Below are 19245 nucleotides of genomic sequence, written 5' to 3'. Positions count from 1 at the left end.
AGGCACCAAAAAGAGTGTGAAGCTGAGCAATCATTTGCACACTTACTGGATAGTATTGGTCATTTGCATCGACACAGCCACATTGGCTGACGGGGACACATGTGTCCGCACTCAGGACGTATCCAGGGTCACAGAAGCAGCCTTCAGCAGCTGGGAGGTGACAGAGGTTGGGTGCTGACTGGTCTGTACAGGTGGCAGGACAACTGGTCCCACAGCCCTCGTAATGAGTGTTGGTGCCGCAGGTCATGGCTGAAGAACACAAGGAAGTGAACAGTCAATACGTCTCCTTCACTAAACACGGTTAATTGCAATCAGTTACAATGGGCACCTCATCACCTCTCAATATTACAGTGAAATATCAAACACCCAATAAAATAAATTGTTTCAAACTGCTGAGAAAGAGAAACCAAAGGCTTTGTGTGTGTCTTGCTTACATTGCTGAGTACATTGCAAGATGTGATGCCAAATATTCAAAGTAATCATTTTCAGAACACGACTTACGACAGAATGTATTGTTCCTCCACTCTACGCAGATTCCAGCTTGTGCACACAGGTCAGCGTACGTCTGCAAGGCCAAGCATAGCGTCGTGTCGTGTTCTCCACCCAAACAGATGTCATAGACGCAGTTGTCAAAGAAGTTTTCGGGAGGAATTTTGGCATGGCACTCTTTAAATATACCTGAATACATGGAGGGGATGAAAGGGATGAAGATTTCAGCTATGTTCTTCCAGATCAATAAATACTGCATTCCAAATCACACCATTGGCAACAGAAACATGTGTTGGTTTTGGTTTGCAGTTTGTGTCTCCCCAGACCCATGATTTTCTATATTAATATCCTGTAAATCCTGTAGATCACTCCTATATCTTGCCTAGAAGGATTGTAATTACATCAGAATATACAGCACAGCAACAGGCCATTCGGCCCAACTGGTCTATGCCAGTGTTTATGCTCCACATAAGCCTCCTCTTGGCCTTCCTCATCTAAGCCTTCAAGCAGAACCTTCTATTCCTTTCTCTCTCATGTAACTATCTAGCTTTCCCTTACATACATCTATGCTATTTGCCTCAACGACTCCTTGATGTTCCACATTCCCACTGCTCTCTGCATGAAGAAATTTCTTCTAATTAAGGACCTTCAATAGAGAAGTGTGCAATTACTTATAGCTTCGCCTTATTCTACCTAAAAAATCTCAGCCTTTCAATTAGATTCCAGCCCGAAACTAACTACAGGAAATGGAGATATTAGAATGTACGAGTGTGGGAAACATAGGTTTGTGCAGCACCTATGAGGATCCGAGCCTGATAACAATAATAATTCTGCAATAATTCAAGGATTTGTTGCTAATGTTTCTGGATGATCACCGAGCCTCGGAGATGTAGACATGTCCTGGACTCTGCGAGTCAAGCTGGGCTCCAAAATGTGACAGGACTGGAATGGTTTCCTTAACCGTCTGTTGAGAAGATGCCCATCAGATGAATCTGTTTCCTATTAACAATGTAAGACATGGCAACTGTTCTGGGACCTGGTGCTGCAGTCACTCAGTGCCACAGTGGTGCCATGCGATGGTGCTATGCGACGGGCACCAGTTGGTTTGCTTTTGGAGTACATTGGTCAACGCCGTTGGATCACCAAAGTTGCTTTAATATTTTTGAAGTGAGAACTTGTTGAAAAGACAAGAGTTTTACCTGTTGAGGCAGTGATCATTCCACAAGCTGTATCTTTCTCTGCATTTTCCTTATCATCCGGGTCACATACGAGCCCCCCTCCGCCATGATTGCAGCTGGATTGACAAATAAGGTAAATGAAACGGGATCAGGGGAGAATGGGAAGCACTGAAAGCCCTCAACGGCCTTGCTCCTTCCTACCACTACGCCCTGTTTACCCCATCTCAACTAATTTAAAACCTCCACTCAGCAGGCTATAGCCTGTTCCACGTTCCCTGTGCGGCCCGCCCCACCATCGGTGGTCAGGCATTCAGACTTTCTGAGACCAACCTTTGGAACTCCATCCCACATTCCCTTCACCTCACTCCCTCCCTCGCCTCCTCCTAGGCCCGACTCAGAGCCCTCATCTTCGACCACACCTTTGGCTACCCTCCCTGCCCTCCATCCTCCCCAATCCCCAGCTTGGGTGCAAATCCCTGACTGTGCAATGCCTTCGGACTTGGCGTTATACAAATGTAACTTTCTATCATATTTGAAATGTATTAACACATATCAATTATTGTCATCCAAAAGCAGAGGAACAGTACTGGAGGGCGTGGGGGAAAAGCAGAGAGTTGGGAATCCAATAGATTGTTTCATTATACACACAGACAATAGTGCAATGGGAGAAACGGTTATTGATATCAATAGTTCACAATCTTAGCAGGGAGCTGCCAAAGGACACTCCCAGCCTCCTGAGCTTGTGTGCTGAGGTGCTCGATAGGGTGGGATTTGTTGAGGTCCGAAGAAGGACCCAAATTGATGAACCGGTGATCTTTTCTCTTTCTAACATTCTTATGGAAATTGAACATTGTAATTAATATTATCTTATATTCTCTTTCTTTTATTTTTTTCCATCGAGAGGCACGGTTATGTTGCTAACACTTACTCTGTGTTATTATCAGGCACTTGCCAACTCTCGCCTAGCTCATTAGAATTTGCCGCGAAGCTGCCATTGGGCATAATGATATCATCAGCAGAGTCTCCATTGTAGTTCCCTGAAATGCACAAAAAGAGCAGAGATTCAGCGCCTAAAGTTTTTGATGGCAAAATCAGAATTTTTGATCAGGTTAACCATTTAAATGCTCCACCTACACCAATTCAGGAGATTGGAGAGCCAGGAACAGGGACTTGGCAATTGGGGACGTGCCCAAGAGCGAGCAAATAGTGCTCCCATGACTGTGCGTGTTTGTGTGTGTGTGAGACCCAGAGGCGAGAACCATACCAACTGAGACTTGCTGACCCCATAAATCGAGGGACTTACCACACAAGCCACAGAGCAGCCCAGCGTATGTCTGTGGTACTGACACATCAACATGGTGGGTGCCATCAAATCTCACCAACAGGTTGAAGTCGGTCTCCACCAAAACGTACGACCCACTGCGCCGGATGGTCAGGAGATCCTTGACTGATACTGGCAGGTTTACCCGTCTCCCGTTCAGCTGTGCAAGTTAAGAACAAGGATTGATCAAGCAAGTTTTTCAACTTCCCACACCCCCTCCATTCACATGTGTTATTCAGAGCCTGAACTGTGCCATTTTCTTCTGATGTCTTGCCACAACTCAAACTATTCTGGGTTTCCTTCATCCCATTAATCTCATCCTTCCAGAAGGCCCGTGTCTGTCCTGACCTAATACCACGTCCCCTTTCCTGGTAAACCTGAAATGCCCTAACTATTTCTTATGAAGGAAAGTGATTTTCTAAGCTCTCAGATCTCTATGTTTCCACACTGAGACAAAAGATTTCACTCTCTTGCCTGTCCTAACGATCTCTATTCAGCTCCGTGAAGAACATGCAATGAAAACTGTATTCACAGTCCCACAGTATTTTCTACACCAAGGCAGAGAGGAGACACTTGCGACATTGATTATAAATAATCAAACACAAGACAGGAGTGGGCTCTCACGTACCAGCACTCTATGGTTTTTCATCAGTGTAATCTGGTGGTTATAGACGTCTACGTGAACAGACTTGACCCAGGAGACTTTTGTGTTGGAACCTCGGGCTTCGTTGCTTGTTGATACATCAAAGTGTGGCAGTGATGAGGATGCATTGCACGACTTGGACAGCGTGTAAGTGCATGTTCCCATGAAATGGTGAACACTCGTGTCAAATGTGTTGTAGTGAGGATCCCCCGAGGCACTACATGTTGCAGCAGCTGTACACAAAACACAACCAATAGGTGAACAGGGGCATGTGGAGTAAGGAAACTTGCCAAACTGTTCGACCTGCCAGGAATTGAACCCAGGTCTCTTGCTTGAAGGTCTATCTTCATCATAAGGAGTTAACTGCTATTAAACTATTTGGAGGGAGGAGGCCATCCAGTGGCTGCATTGCAAAGGCATTTCCCAGTGCCAAACCAAGCGAGAAGCTTTACCCCTGGTCTATATTCAGTCTGTTGCTCTTACGCAGGGAGGCAGTGAGCACCTGAGTGAGGACACTGTCAAGCTGAGTCGGGCAAAGAAAGGATAAGAGAAACGAACACATCGACTAGAAAGCTAATAACTAATGATGTCTTCAGTACCTGGCAGTGGGGGGGTTACAGGCGGTGTTGTTGTCCTGCTTGTAGATGATGGCATCGTTGGTGTTGGTGTTCCTGTCAAAGCAGATTGTGGATATTACTGAAATGATTCCAACTATTTCTCTTTCAACCAGGTTCCTACTTACTGTTAGGCAAACAGAGGCTTGTGGAGTAAGGAAACTTGCCCATCGTTTCACCCTCAAGATAATTGGCAAAAGAATCAGAAGGGAGATGAGGAGAAATGTTTTTACACAAAGAGTGGTTACGATCTCAACTGCACTGCCTGAATGGGTGGTGGAAACAGATACAATAACAACTTTCAAAAGGGAATTGTATAGGTATTTAAAGAGGAAAAATTACAAGGATAAGGGGAAAGAGCAGGGGAGTGGGACTGATTCGGTAGCTCTTCTGAAGAGCCAGCACAGGCACGATGAGTCAAATGGCTGCCTTCTGTGCTGCAATATTCTATGATTCCATGAAAGAATGGTGAAGGAAGTTATCAAAATGGAATTGAAATGGGATGTTTAATAAATGGGTGGAACAGGTTTCATGCCTGAATGGCCTCCCCGGTTCTATTTTCCTGCGATGTACATGGGAACAATTGGCCCATTGGAAAAGTCACTATTCAGTTTAAAACCAAGCCAGATGGTCCAACCTGACATCCTATTGCATTTCGGCAGGCAGTACACAACATACATTTGACTTTCAGATAACAAAGCTCCAGTTCCTGACTGGTGTCCATTCACTCATCATTCTGCAGGGTTCATGCATAGTTGAGGACAATATTGGGGTGGAAAGTGCAAAGAATGGAAAATAGAAAAGAACGCATCAACTGGAAAGCTAATAAATAATGATGCATTCAGTACCTGGCATTGGGGGTGGGTGGGGGAGGAGTTGGGGAAGGGGTTACAGAAGGTGATGTTGTTCTGCTTGTAGTCGGTAATCAATTGGTCTATCTTCATTGTGAGAGTTAATTGCTATTAAACTATGTTAAGGGAGGAGCCAAACCAATGGCTGCATTGCAAAGGCATTTCCCAGTGCCAAACCAAGCGGGAAGCTTTACCCCTGGTCTATATTCAGTCTGTTGCTCTTACTCAGGGTGACAATGGGCACCTGAGTGAGGACACTGTCAAGCTGAGTCGGGCAAAGAAAGGATAAGAGAAACGAACACATCGACTAGAAAGCAAATAACTAATGATGTCTTCAGTACCTGGCAGTGGGGGGGTTACAGACGGTGTTGTTGTCCTGCTTGTAGATGATGGCATTGTTGGTGTTGATGTTCCTGTCAAAGCAGATTGTGGATATTACTGAAATGATTCCAACTATTTCACTGTTAGTTTCATTCCCAAACTCACACGGAGCAGAATTTCTCACCTGCACAGAGTCCCGAGCGGAAAGAGATGTCGTCCACAGCAACGTCACTGCGATATTCTCTGCCCCGCATTGCTTCTACAATGATCTGCACATTCAAACATTGAACATCATTAACCAGCACAACCCAGCGACAACAACACATTACATTTACAGAGTGCCTTTCACATCAGGAGGATGTCCCAAGACACTGGACAGCAGGGTCTTGGATCCGAGAAGAGGGTTGGGATCACGAAGTGTGGAGGGCAGGGAGGGTAGGGGTAGGAGGGTGACCGAAGGCGTGTCGAAGAGGAAGGTCTTGAGACATGCCTTGAAGGAGTCAAGGTAGGTGGCGAGGTGAAGGGACTGTGTGGTGGAATTCCAAAGGGTGGGGACAGAGAGGCTGAAGGCCTGACCACCAATGGTGGGGCCGGGCCAGACAGAAACTTGGCCACAAGAACATCACACATCGAATTTTCAATATAATTGCACCAAACATCTATTTTTTAGATCCCATTAAAAACTGCTGATTGAGAATAGGAATTTTGCTGAAGTGGTTGGAGTTTCTTGTACATAAAATGTCCAATTCTGCAGGAATTTGAATAAAAATAAGAAATTCCTTGAGCTTCTCTGTCATATCTAACAGAATATAGAGTAATAGCTTCATGGGTGTTACACATTCTCTACCTTTGAGTTTCCTGAAAAGTACAAGTCCACCTCTCCCGATCTCCATTTGTTGCCCTTATTTCCTGTCTCGGACCATTTTAGTATTGTTGATCCACCTTCAGCCAGGTAGACCCGCAATTCCATTTCGTGAGCAGCTCCAAACATGTGATACCAGAATCGCAAGCAATGAGGTCCTCTGGATGGACACGGAACGCTGACCAATTGAGCAGTGTCTCCCAGGACACCGTCATTTCCCTCTATGTAGATGTAGTGACCACCTGCACACACACACACGTACACACATTGGTGAGAAACCATCATCTGGGAAGTCACACATCAGCTGTGAGATAATCTCACGTGACCTACCTCCAGTGGTGTGGTCATAAGAAGGTCCAGTGTTGCCTGATGGGGTTTCACCACTGATCCGTGTCCAGTCCATTCGGTCTGTGGTGCTTTGACTCCAGGAACATAGGTCAGTGTCAAAGTTGCAATTCAATGGGCAGCCTGTGGGTGTAATAAACATCACGTTTGAACCTTTCTTGCATTGAGGCTCTTCTAGAATTGGATGAAATAATACATCGGTTGCATGCTTCCATTTCATTCACACGTGTAGTGACTGTGATCGTGGTAGGGTTGTCCAACCTCTTGGTTGTAGAGGGCTGGATGCCCCATTTGAGAACCGTCTGTGGGCAGCATAATCAACAGTTACGTGTTATGGAGGGTGTTGGTGGGCCAGATGAAACAGAGTAAGGGAGGAAGGGTGAGGGAGCGGATGAATCTGCCCGGATCATGTCCCGGGCCAATAGAAAATGGTGCCTGGAATTTTGTTTGCAAGATCCGTGAAAACACCCCCACTCCCTCGAGAACCCCCCCATGAAATCTTGGGACCGCGCTGTATGATGTTCTTGTGTCCAAGGCCCCCCCTCACGAAAACGCGCCCCCGCACAAAAGCCAGTGACCGCGCTGTGTGGGGGCCCACGGGCCGCCGACACCCGGGGTCTTGGCGCCTCTCTGCCTGCGGCTGTCGGCGGGGCGTCTCCTTGACGTTTGGTGCATGCGCGGCCCGTGCAGCGAGGGGGAGCGCCAGCTTTTTGGACGGGAAAGGATTGATGTCTTATTTCTTCATGTTTAGTTGTTTTAATCCATAAAGTGAAAAAATGCAGATTAGATGCACCTCGATAGCAATTTTACCCCAAATTTGTCAAATATCCCTGCTTTGTTTGGCAAATATTTACGCCATTTTCCATCGGTCCTGCCTAATGTCTCCTTCTGAGCCGCGCCAGGCTGCCTGATGCCCATATATAAAACGGAGAAAACAAATGTGGGTACTTCCTGATGTCAAACTTACTTTCTTCCACACATCCAGTCTGTTCCCTCCAATCTCCCAGATCAACTCCAGCTGCCTCACAAACTGAAGCATAGGATGCCAGAGCATTGCATAGCTGTTCCGAATCTCCTCCTGTGTTACAATAATCATAGGTACAGCTCTCAAAGTACAGCTGAGGAGGAATGTACCAGTTGCAATCTTTGAAAGGATCATCAAAAAAAATTTTGCAATATTGGTCAGCCTCCTCTTGCAACGATGGTTCACATGGCGGTGGAACTGGAGCTGTTTGGTTGCATCTGTGGAAGGCAACACGTTATTTCATCGGGAAATAGTAATGATTTCATGTCAATATAAATGAATAAGCATGAGAGGGATTGACTTGGATTCAAAATTCATCAATGTATTTTTATTTTGAATCTTGATTCTTTGATTTATGCAGATATTTACGAGAATTGATCAGCCGTTACTGGCGTAAAGGTTAACATGCTTACAAAGCAGGATTGGCTCCCTATTTTTGCTAAATTTGCGTTTGCGCCAGTTTTGGACCAATCGTTTGTTACCGTGAATGTTACAATGCCATTGCTCAGAATTCTTGGTCACAGATTTGGCAGTTACATTTCATGTACAATACATTTGGGAAATACTCACGGCCAGTCCACATCCTGAACTATCCAGCTGTTTCCAAATTGATTGGAATCTGAGGCCAGAATTCCATCAGGCTTCAAAAAGTCATCAAGTTGGTTCTCAGTGTAGGTACCACACAAGCCACACAACTCTCCTTTGTATCGCTCATTGACAATCACCATCAGTTCATGGCCTCCACTGAATTTCAACTCAAGACCAATGTTGGTATGTACCACGACAAATGATCCAGCCACAGAGATGCTTATCTGTGGTTTTTTGTAACTTACAGGAAGATCTACTTTCATACCATCAACCTAGACAAAGGCAGTTGCTGTCAGTCAATCAAGTTATGTTAATAATAGTCCTTACATTTGATATAACTCCTTATGTCATTGAGACGTCTCAAAAAGCTTCACAGACCATACTGTAAAGTGAATTCACCGCATTTTATGAGCGAAACGCGGCAGCTAAATGTGTACAGCAGTGGTCCACAAACAATTGTGGATTGAATAACCAAATTATTATTATCATCATTTATTATTACCCCCGAAAAGCGATATGCTAATCGTCTAACAACCGGGTTCCTACTTACTGCAAGGTAAACAGAGGCATGTGGAATAAGGAAATTTGCCTAAGGTTTTGCCCTGGCAGAATTCAAAGCCACTTGCAAGGCAATTGCTCTCTGATATTCTACAGGGCTCCGCACAAATTGCAAACACAAGTCACCTTGTAATATTACTTCAACTCTGACAAACACTGTAATTGGAAAACTGACTTACATAAACTGCTTTATTTTTCCGCAGTGCAATGTGAATGTCATCAAGCTGAAGCGCAACTGAATTAATCGCAGTCCACATTGGGTTTCCTCTGTGCTCGTTTCTGGTTGTCACGGAAAATTTGACCGATGTATTTCCACAGGTCTCGGTCACTGTATAATTGCAAGCTCCCTGGAAGTGGTACAATTTCCTGTCGAATGTCATATAGTGGGATCGCCGTAGATGTGACAGGTTGCACTGCCTCCTGAGTAACAGCCCAGAATTCCATCTTGAATCTTACATACTTCGTCTGATTCACAGGTTGCAGGTTTGCATTTCACCTGGTCGTTTCCAATGCACCTGCACCTCTCCAGACAATCATCCATCCAGAATGTTTCTTCTTTCTGTGGCAAAAAGAACAGTCGTCTTTCAATTAATTAATGGCCATGCTGACATTTGATTTAGGGCCTCGTCACATCATCAAAAACACTTCACAGGTGTATATTTCAAGTGAATACATCAGTCATTTTGTGCATAGCAGCGTCACACAAACGAAATGGTCGATTTTATCTGGGGAATTTATCTGTTGACCAGAACACCAGGAGAACCAGTTGAGGTAAAGAAATGTTATTGGATAACAGGTACTTAATATAAATTTTTCGTACTCACCTGATAATATTTGTCATTGTAGAAACAGCCGCAGTCGTCAACGGACACGCAAGTACTGCCACTGAGAACAAACCCCTCATTGCACTCACAGGACGCCATGCAGGGCTGGCTGCAATTATGGGAAGCGAGGCGGTCAGTGCAGGTAGCGGCACATGCATTGGCACATACGTTATAGTGGCTGTTGGTTGGGCACTGTATAGCTGCAAAAAAAAAGGTACATACCATTTGTTTTCAATCTATTGTGGTAGAGGTCGAAATTCATAAATGACAGTCCCGAAAGGAAAGAAGCTGGATCAAAATATGAACCCACTGTGAATCAGATAGGGAAGTAGGTACACAAATGAAGAGACAGCAGAACCAAAATGAAGGAATCCTGAAACCAGGTAAAAACAAAGACCTGTGTCGCACTCACCTTACCCATTTTCACTACAAAAAACAGAGTTTCCACAGTGAGTTAGGTCGTCACTTCTACAGGGTTAATACAGTATAATTCATTGTGATATCATCAACAGCCAATTACTAAATTAAATGACTAATAAAATACAAAATGACATTTGTACAGTGCCTTTCACATCGGGAGTACATCCCAAGGCGCTGGACAGTCAGGGATTTGGATCCGAGGGGGGGATATGTGGTGGTGGGTGGGGTTTGGGATCAGGGTGGAGGGTAGGAAGATGGCCGAAGAAGCGGTCGAAGACGAGGATGTTGAGACGTGCCTTGAAGGAGGCAAGCGAGGGACCGAGGTGAAGGGAGTGTGGGATGGAGTTCCAAAGGGGCAGGGCAGAGGGGCTGAAGGCCCGACCGCTGATGGTGAGGCGGGCCGGGCGGGGGATGAAGAGCGGGCCAAAGCCCGCTGAGGGGAGCGGACAGGTTGATATTTATAATAGGCACTTGGGCAAGATATTGGAGGGCATCTTGCGAACTGTGCCCCAGTAGAAAGTGAAAGGAGTTACTGTATGGAAAGGAGGGCAGAAAAATGTTTGAAACGACGATCTAATGAAACCAGTTTTAAAAAATATACATACGGCAGAAAGTTGAGTTTCTCCATGGAGGAATGGTCACTCCTACACTCTGACAGGCATCTGCATAGACTTCCAGAGCATTGCACAGAGCTGCTTGGCTTCCTTCCAATAAGCAAAGCTCAACAACACAGCTTTCAAAGAGACCTTGGGGATTGATTACAGAATGACACTTGACAAATGGTCCCTGCTGATTCGTCATCAGACCACAAAAGCTGTCACTTTGGTACAGATTTTCTTCATCGGGTGGACATGATTCAGGATCAACTGGGTCTTTGCAATTTGGATCGTCATCATCTGGCACCTTCCAGCTATTGCCCATCTCATTGGTATTTTGTGCTTGTTCTCCATCAGGTTTCATGTAATCATCCTGTCTTAGACCATTATAGTTACCGCACATGCCACATGTCCTGTTGAAATATGCACTGGGCACTTTCACTTCCACCGAGTGATCAGTATCATAGGAAACAGTGAGCCCGAAATCTGTCTCTAGAACAACGCGTCTTCCTCTCCAGCTCGCAGTCACTGTCCCATTAATTAGGGTCACAGGCAAGGATGTCCACATATCATCCACCTGGAGAGAGGAGGTAAAAATTACGTGAATTAGAATTTGTCAACTTAACTGTTTTTAATCGATTTGCATCCTGGGAGGACAATTGTTTCCGACTTCCTGTAGGTTCATTTCAAGCTTGGAAAATGTAAGACAATTTATCAGCCATTCCCATCATTAACCTGTAAGGCAGCCTTCACAGCTCCGAGACGCTACCCTCATAAATACCTCTTGCTACAAAAATACAAGCTGTTGCTTACTACTCGTGGCAATAGCACAGTGTAAGCTGAGCTCCCTGAGAAAAGAAAGCAAAATAGAAAAGATGTGCTCACCAAAACGCGGTTCTGCTGGCCTTTGACGATCGTGACTCGGTGCCCGTAAACATCAATGTACACTTTCTGCACGTACGAGATTTTCACATTCCCCCGATTTTCATTCTTTGCCTCAATGTTGAAGTGTGGCAGGGAGGAGGAATTTGTGCACAGCTTGGCGATAGTGTAGGTGCAGGTTCCCATGAAGTGATGGGTCTGTTTGTCAAACGTGTTGTAATGCGGGTCATTGTGGATTCTACAGATGCCGTAGGTTTGTGGGTAGCAACCGGGAACTCCATTTACAACCCCGCAATAAGAGTCCTTTGCACAGGTTGAATCCTCGCACACTATTTTGCTTCCAGACGAAGGACATCGACACTTAGTTGAACACGTATCATCTGTCCAGAACTCAGAGCCCACAGGGTGGTGTGTCCCACCTTCCCAGCAGCCACACTGTCTGTTTGGCACGCACCTGTCATTGTATAAAAGATACCCACTGTTGCACACACAGCCTTCCACACAGGGCAGGGGGCAGGTGGATGGAGCGTGCGGATTCACGCATGTTGCCGGACAGGCTGATCCACATTGCTCATAGTGACTATTTGCTCCACATTTTAAAGCTGTGAAGGGAATTTTAAAAAGCTTAATACATACACCATTTGCACATCCAAAACAAAATGCTTTTCATTGCATAAACGAAAATGGTTCACGCACATTGGAAAGGTTTCCTCCTCACCCCCCACCCCCCCGCCCGCCTCCCTGGAATTTGAAAAGGATAATTGAGATTTCTGCAACAGGCAACCATCATCAGTGATCTGCCCATTATATATGTCTTGTGGAAATCCCATTCTAAATGTGTCATAGAATAATCTGTTAATGATTAGAGTGACAGTCCAGAACATTATCAAAAACTTACGGCAGAAGGTTTCATTTCTCCACGGTTCCACTCTCACTCCATGGGACTGACAAGCATCAGCATAAGACTGCAAACTACTGCATAGAGATTCTGTGTCCATGTCAATCGCACACATGTCGTACACACAGCTGGTAAAGTAATCACTGGGATCCAACACCGAGTGGCATTTCTTGAAGGGACCACGTGAATTTGTGATGATTCCACAATAATTGTTGCTTTCTATGATGTTGTTTTCTTCCTCAGTACAATTTGGTTTGTAGCCAACATCAGGAGTACACCTGGCAGCACAATAGTAACAGGGACAAGCAGTCCATCAGGAAAATATAGGAATGTACAGCACCAGGCACACTATTGCCACCCCCCAAACCAGTGCCAGGTCAAATTTAGATCTATTATGGTATGTTACAGTGCAAACAAGCACAACAACTTGTATCCGGGTTCGTGATCCCATGTTTGTACATCCAGCGCCTGGAATCCACCTCGATTGGTTTGTGCAATGAGCTCCGCACCTCCAACTGGGAACCATCACTCAGTGGGAATGGATGTGTATCCGAGATGCAGACAGGAAAATCGTGGCAATGCTCTCACACATTTTATGCCTTGGGGTTCCCAAGAATTTGGTTTTGCCAATCTGCGCCTAGTACTTTCCAGTATTAGGTAAGCAGGATATGACCCTCCAGGGAAAGAGGGCGCATTCTATCCCAGCAAATATCTCTGGAATTTCCATGTGGGATGCATGGAATTCTCAGTTTGGTTTGGATGCTCTTAAGCAGGGTGATGGGTTTCTGCATGTGTCAGACACCCCCCAAAAACACTTTCATTTATATAGCATGCTTCACGCGGGCGGGTAGCATCAGTACAGTATTGACATTCACTTCATAACATCAAGGTTAGACAATACTCTTTAATAGAACGTACCAGGTATCATTGTAGACCTGCCAGCTGTTACCCAGGTTGACAGAATTGGACTCCATTATTCCATCTGGATTGAGGAAATCATCCCTTTTGTTACCATTATAGTTCCCACACATGCCGCACACCTTTTCCTTGAAAACACTGGTAAGAGCTACTTCTACTCGATGATTTCCGTCAAACTTTACTTTCAAACCAAAGTCAGTTGTAACGATGACATATTGTCCGCTCAGCCCAAGACTGACACCGGACCCGATTGAGATAGGAAGCACCTCAATTTTCCCATCAACCTAGAACCACAACAATGTAAGTTAGCTGAACCATCATCAAGCTGAACTCTACACACCAAATCAACTCCACAAGATTTGATTTTGTTGTATACCTTGACAACATGCTTCTTCTCCAGTGTTATTCTGTGATTGTAGACATCAATGTTGACGTGCCTGACATATGATACACGGGAATTACCACGTCTGTGCTCATTGGCAGCTTCAACATTGAAGTAGGGCAGAGTGCTGTTGGCATCACACAGTTTTGATAAGGTGTATGTACACGTTCCCATGAAGTTATGGGCTTGCTTGTCAAAGGTTTTGTAATGAGGATCACCATGCACCACGCAGAGAGAGTCTGATTTTGGAAACAAAGTTTGAATTAGTAGACGTTACCTGCATTACAGAACGACCTGAATTCTTATTTTTCTATCTTTACTAATTTTTCAACACAATTCTCACCAATGTATGTTATGAGTATGTTGTAGGGTTTACAGCCTCTAAGCCTTTTATGTTACCTTCACACTGCTGGCAACAATATCAATATCATAAACAGTGATTGAAGGTACCTCGGCCCTCCATTGCACCACATCAAAGTTTTCAAAGGACAATAGGGAATTGTATCAAACTCACTGTTCGTATTCATATTGCAGTAGTTGTGAATCCTCTTCCTTAGTTAAGAGCAAGGTTCCAGCACCTCATAAGCACACTAAAGCTTCCATTGTTGCAGACTGTTGCAGATCGATAGATTTTTAAAAACTAAAGGGACTAAGGCTTTGATTTCATCAAGGCTCGACTATGCAACTCTTTGCTTGTCGACCTCCCCAACTCCTCCCTCCACAGGCTGCAGATCATCCAGAACTCTGCAGCCCATGTCCTCTCCCACACTAAGCTCTGCGACTCTATCACTCGACTCCACCGGCTTCCCATCACACAGAGGATACAGTCCAAGATCCTGGTCCTCACCTTCAAAGCCCTCCAGGGTCCTGCTCCCCCTTACCTCTGTGACCTCCTAACCTCCTAGCATCCTGCTCGCTCCCTACGCTCAGCGGGCTGCGGCCTGCTTCACGTTCCCTGCCTTGTTCGCTCCATTATTAGCAGGCGGGCCCTCTGCCATTCTCCCCCACCCTCTGGAACTCCATCCAGCACTCCCTCCGCCTCGCCCCCTCCCTCGCCACCTTCAAGACCCATCTCAAGACTCCTCTTCGACCGTACTTTCAATCTCCCTGCATCCCCCTGCCCTCCACCCCTACCCCAGCTCAGGTGCGTTACTCTGTCCAGCACTTTACAATGTAATTTTGTTGTTATTGTAAATGATATGGGGATAGGGCGGGTAAATGCTAAATGTTAGAAGATCACGCATGAGCTTACTAAATGGCGGGGCAAGCTCGAGGGGCCAAATGGCCTACTCCTCTCCTATTTTTATGTACTTGTGCTTACCTGTCACAGGAGACACTGTACTGGTGGCAGTGGGTGTGATTGGCGTTGTAGTATTGATGCCTAGATTGACCAACAGGGTACAATTAAAATCACCATGACAGACAGGATCTATTGAACATCAAGTTAGCTAACTGCAGCCAGCGATAGGGACAACTACACAGGAATGGGAGGGTGTGGTTTGGTTGCATTGTCAGCTGTGGAGTTGCGTGTGGCATGGGGAACGCTGAAAGAAAAAAATACTCAAGAACCAAATGAGTTTGTAAGAATATGAATACAAACTATTTCCACTGGCGGATGGGTCGGTAACCCAAGGGCACCGATTTAAAATAGTTCTTAAAAGAAATAGGGGAGATGAGGAGAAATTTTTTCACAGCAAGTTGTCCGTATCTGGAATGTGTTGCCTGAAAGGCTGGTGGAAGCCAATTTGATAACAATTTTAAGAGAGAAGTAGATAATTATTTGGGGAGGACAAGTTTTAAGTGCTATGGGGAGAGAGCGGAGCAGTGGGATTGATTTGGATAGTTATTTTCAAAGAGCCAGCACTGACACGATGGGCCGAATGGCCTCCTGTATAATTTTATGATTCTGTGATATGTTACCAGAGTCACAAGCTCCTCTTCTGACTGCGATATTATCAATTGCTGTGTCGCCATATTCAGTCAACCCACGGATCGCCTCAAATATGACCTGCAACATTAGAATAAATGAAGGATATCATAAACTGCAGAAAGCTGTTTTACAAATTTGTAGAAAGCCGCCCACAAATACACAGTCGTTACACTTTACAGTAAATCCCTTGCTCAGGTGCTTTGAGACTTCTTGACAATGTGATAAGGCGTTATATCAAATGCAAGGATTATTAAATAGTTTTATTTTAAATCTTTCCACAATTCTTATATTTTCAAAACAGACTGAGACTGGGTACAATTTTGGTCAGATCTTCCGGGGGTGGGGTGGGGGGGGGGGGGGGGGTGGTAAAGGCTATAGAGTCATCTGCTATACACCTCCTAGTGGTCAAATAAAAACATATCTGACATTGACTTGGCCTGTTGCTCAAAATTAGTGTATACCCCAGAAGAGAAATAGAACAATTTCACAAAAATGCAGAGAATGGAGATTCTATGAAATAACATAGGCGAGAAGGAACTGGATTATTTTTTGACAGAGAAAGAGTACGGCATGGAGGGAATTTAGGAAGATGCGTTTAAAGCATAGACTGTTGTATATTTCTTAGGTTTCCATGAATGGTACTTTAAAGTCCGACTCATTCCTTCACCTTTATTCTTGATTCTGTTGGAAAGGGTACTGTAACAGATGCGTACAGCCAAGTGGAGCCCTGGTTCCCACTTTTACTCCACACCATTTTCTCACTTGTATCTTCTTTAACTAACACCTTCAGCTTGTTCACGTTCTCTGTTCCCAGCATGTGGTACCAGAAATCAATGCATATTTCACCACTGACAGAAATATTCTGACTCTCCAGTCTAATGAAGTCCGATGGTACAAAGTTGCTGGCTTCCTGGTAAATGAAATATCCACCTAGATCTTCAGATACAGAAAGATAAATAGCACATTTTTAAAAAATGTTCAAATAAACAGCAGTTCAAACAACACTTTTCATTCAATGTAACAAATTTGTGGCTGCAAGACAAGTTGTATTATCTTTCGTTCCCTAATTTTAACAAACTTGTTCCTTTGAGTTTAAAGAAAATGACCCAGACCTCCCATTTTTATGTTCCTCTCTGGGTTTCTATGTACATGTCTGTGAGTGTTTGGATAATACATGCATGTGCTACATTGGTCTAAGTGTCATTTTATATGTGCTCCCCGTGTGAATGTAATAGAGCGGAGCTAGTATGTGACTCTCAGCCCTGCCATACACCACATTTTCCTTCAACTCAGAGAAATTATTCACAATGAAATATGTTGTATCATTAATGATGTTTCTCCTACTGCTTTACACTTACTGACCTCCACTAGGATAGTCCTCCTCAGGGCCTGTTCCCAGGGTTGGGGTGCCATGTTTGGTTCTTATCCACTCTCCACTGTCCTCCAAACAGGGTTGAACCCAGTTACAAAATGGTCTTGAATTGTCATTGAAGTCACATTGTGTGATATAATCTGGAATAAAATACCAAAAATTCATTTATGCAATCTTTACTATCTGTATTTTAACACACCAATAAAATCCACGCCCCAGAGGGTAGGCTGATAAAGTGATGAGTAATTTTTTGAACAGAAAAAAAATGCCAGGAAGTGTTAGTGTCTAGAAAATTTAAAAGAGAATTTGATAGGTATTTGAAGAGAAAAGACTTGGGCAAAGAAGGGGGAAATTGGGATTTGAGTAGATTGCTCCAGTAAGGGAGGTAGCACTAACATATGCTCAGTGAACTGAGTAACCTCCTTTGCTGTTGCTATGTTTCTAAGCATCTGAAGTGGCTATATTTTCATTATGTTCTGAAACACTTTCACTGATTCTGGTTATGTGTGAGAGAATCTTTGTAAGGTAAATAATGGGATTGATGGTGAGATCCTAATCGGAGAGTACTTTTTTGTACACTTCAAACTAAGTGCTAAACTCTTGAACTGTTGCGTTTCAACTGCTTTTGCAAGATCACTGCAGTTAGAATTTGTGTTGGTTTCACTAAGTTATGCCTAGAAGTGTTGTTTCCTCCCATTGATTGCTTTTACATTGGACAGAGAAGCAACGGCCTTACCTGCACCTGGAATCCAAGGAGAGCTTTGTCCATGGGGCAGATCATTTGACTCACTTCCACTGTGTGGAGAGAAACATAAAGTCAATCTACATTGGAAAAAGGAATTAACTACCTCAGCACCTAGAATCGGGAAAGAAAGAACTTGGGTGTTATAGCGCCAATCCTGTTGAAACAACAAGATTACATGTGTATAGCGCCTTTCACGTCGGGAGGATGTCCCAAGGCGCTGGACAGTGTACAGAATTTCAAACCCGAGCTGGGGTCAGGGGGGGAGAAGGGAGGGGAGGGGAAGGAGGGTGGCCAACGACATGGTCGAAGAGGAGGGTTTTGAGGCAGGACTTGAAGGAGTCTAAGGCGGGGGCGAGGCGGAGTAATTCCAGAGGTTAGGGGTAGAGTGGATGAAGGCTCTCCCGCCAATGGTGGAGTGGGTGGGTTGGGGGATGTGGAGCAGGCCGGAGCCGCCTGAGCGGTGGGAACGGGCGGGTTGGTAGGGGGTTAGGAGGTCGCAGAGGTAGGGTGGGGAGAGGCCCTGGAGGGCTTTGTAGGTGAGGACCAGGATCTTGAACTGGATCCTCTGAAGGATAGGGAGCTAGTGGAGTCAGGCGAGAGTTGGGGAGATGGGGTCATGGAGTTTGGTGCGGGAGAGGACACGGGCTGCAGAGTTCTGGATTATCTGCACCTGTGGAGGGAGGAGTTGGGAAGGTCGACAAGCAGGGAGTTTGCATAGTTGAGCCTGGAAGTGATGAAGGCATGAACAAGAGTTTCAGCGCCTGAGGGGTGAGGGAGTGGCGGAGTCGGGCGATGTTACGGAGATGAGGGAAGGCAGAGCGGGTCATGGCTTGAATGTGGGGGAGAAAAGACAGTTGAGGGTCGAACAAAACATCTAGGTTCCTGACTGGTGAGTTGTAGTGAGCAACTATGGAGGTTGATGCTGCCAGAGCCTGAGGTGCTGAGGCGCTGGCGCGAGCCAATCAGGAGCGCCTCAGTCTTGTTCACATTCAACTGTTGGAAGTTTGCCCTCATCCAGGACTTGATGTCCAACAGGCAGTCTGTCAGGACAGCAGTGGTCCTGGAGTTGAGGGTAGAGGCAGAAAGATAGAGTTGGGTGCCATCCGCGTACATGTGGGAGTGGACCCCATGTGTGCGGATGATGTCACCAAGGGGGAGCATGGAGATATTAAGAGGGCCAAGGACAGAGCCCTGGGGGACGCCAGAAGTGACAGTGCGGGGGCTGGAGGAGAAACCGTTAGAGGCAACAAAGTGGAGACAGTGAGAGAGATAGGAATCGAACCAGGCAAGGGCAGATCCGTGAATATTAAATAAGGAGGAGAGGCGGTGTATGAGGATGGAGTGGTTGACAGTGTTGAAGGCGGTAGAGAGGTCGAGGAGGACAAGGAGGCAGAGGGAGCCCTGATCACAGATGTTCAGAATGTCATTAGTGAAAGATTTGAAAGGATTTTTTAGTCATTGCTGCCACATTTAGTGACTGTTTT

General features: G+C 45.2%; 1 protein-coding gene across 1 annotated transcript in view; it reads right to left on the bottom strand.

Annotated features, from left to right (window-relative positions):
* LOC103191204 (zonadhesin-like) overlaps nucleotides 1-19245 on the bottom strand; it is a 57575-nt gene that overhangs the window by 27453 nt on the left and 10877 nt on the right. Inside the window, exons 3-27 of the mRNA XM_042339209.1 lie at nucleotides 17753-17811; nucleotides 17007-17156; nucleotides 16312-16580; nucleotides 15635-15722; nucleotides 15036-15095; nucleotides 13709-13953; nucleotides 13333-13616; nucleotides 12415-12692; nucleotides 11520-12118; nucleotides 10644-11211; nucleotides 9619-9818; nucleotides 9180-9353; nucleotides 8219-8508; nucleotides 7592-7866; nucleotides 6610-6747; nucleotides 6265-6521; nucleotides 5602-5686; nucleotides 5438-5509; nucleotides 4231-4302; nucleotides 3617-3864; nucleotides 2971-3148; nucleotides 2596-2704; nucleotides 1689-1783; nucleotides 502-678; nucleotides 47-249 (exon numbers count right to left, since the gene is read on the bottom strand). Of these exons, the coding sequence (XP_042195143.1) occupies nucleotides 47-249; nucleotides 502-678; nucleotides 1689-1783; nucleotides 2596-2704; nucleotides 2971-3148; nucleotides 3617-3864; nucleotides 4231-4302; nucleotides 5438-5509; nucleotides 5602-5686; nucleotides 6265-6521; nucleotides 6610-6747; nucleotides 7592-7866; nucleotides 8219-8508; nucleotides 9180-9353; nucleotides 9619-9818; nucleotides 10644-11211; nucleotides 11520-12118; nucleotides 12415-12692; nucleotides 13333-13616; nucleotides 13709-13953; nucleotides 15036-15095; nucleotides 15635-15722; nucleotides 16312-16580; nucleotides 17007-17156; nucleotides 17753-17811 (5173 nt within the window). The remainder of the gene's footprint in view (nucleotides 1-46; nucleotides 250-501; nucleotides 679-1688; nucleotides 1784-2595; nucleotides 2705-2970; nucleotides 3149-3616; nucleotides 3865-4230; nucleotides 4303-5437; nucleotides 5510-5601; nucleotides 5687-6264; nucleotides 6522-6609; nucleotides 6748-7591; nucleotides 7867-8218; nucleotides 8509-9179; nucleotides 9354-9618; nucleotides 9819-10643; nucleotides 11212-11519; nucleotides 12119-12414; nucleotides 12693-13332; nucleotides 13617-13708; nucleotides 13954-15035; nucleotides 15096-15634; nucleotides 15723-16311; nucleotides 16581-17006; nucleotides 17157-17752; nucleotides 17812-19245) is intronic.

This window comes from Callorhinchus milii, unplaced genomic scaffold (assembly GCF_018977255.1).
Source record: "Callorhinchus milii isolate IMCB2004 unplaced genomic scaffold, IMCB_Cmil_1.0 Scaffold11, whole genome shotgun sequence".
In the NCBI taxonomy this organism is placed as follows: Eukaryota; Metazoa; Chordata; class Chondrichthyes; order Chimaeriformes; family Callorhinchidae; genus Callorhinchus; species Callorhinchus milii.
The sequence above is the reverse complement of the archived record's forward strand: the minus strand, read 5'-3'. Positions and strand labels throughout refer to the sequence as shown.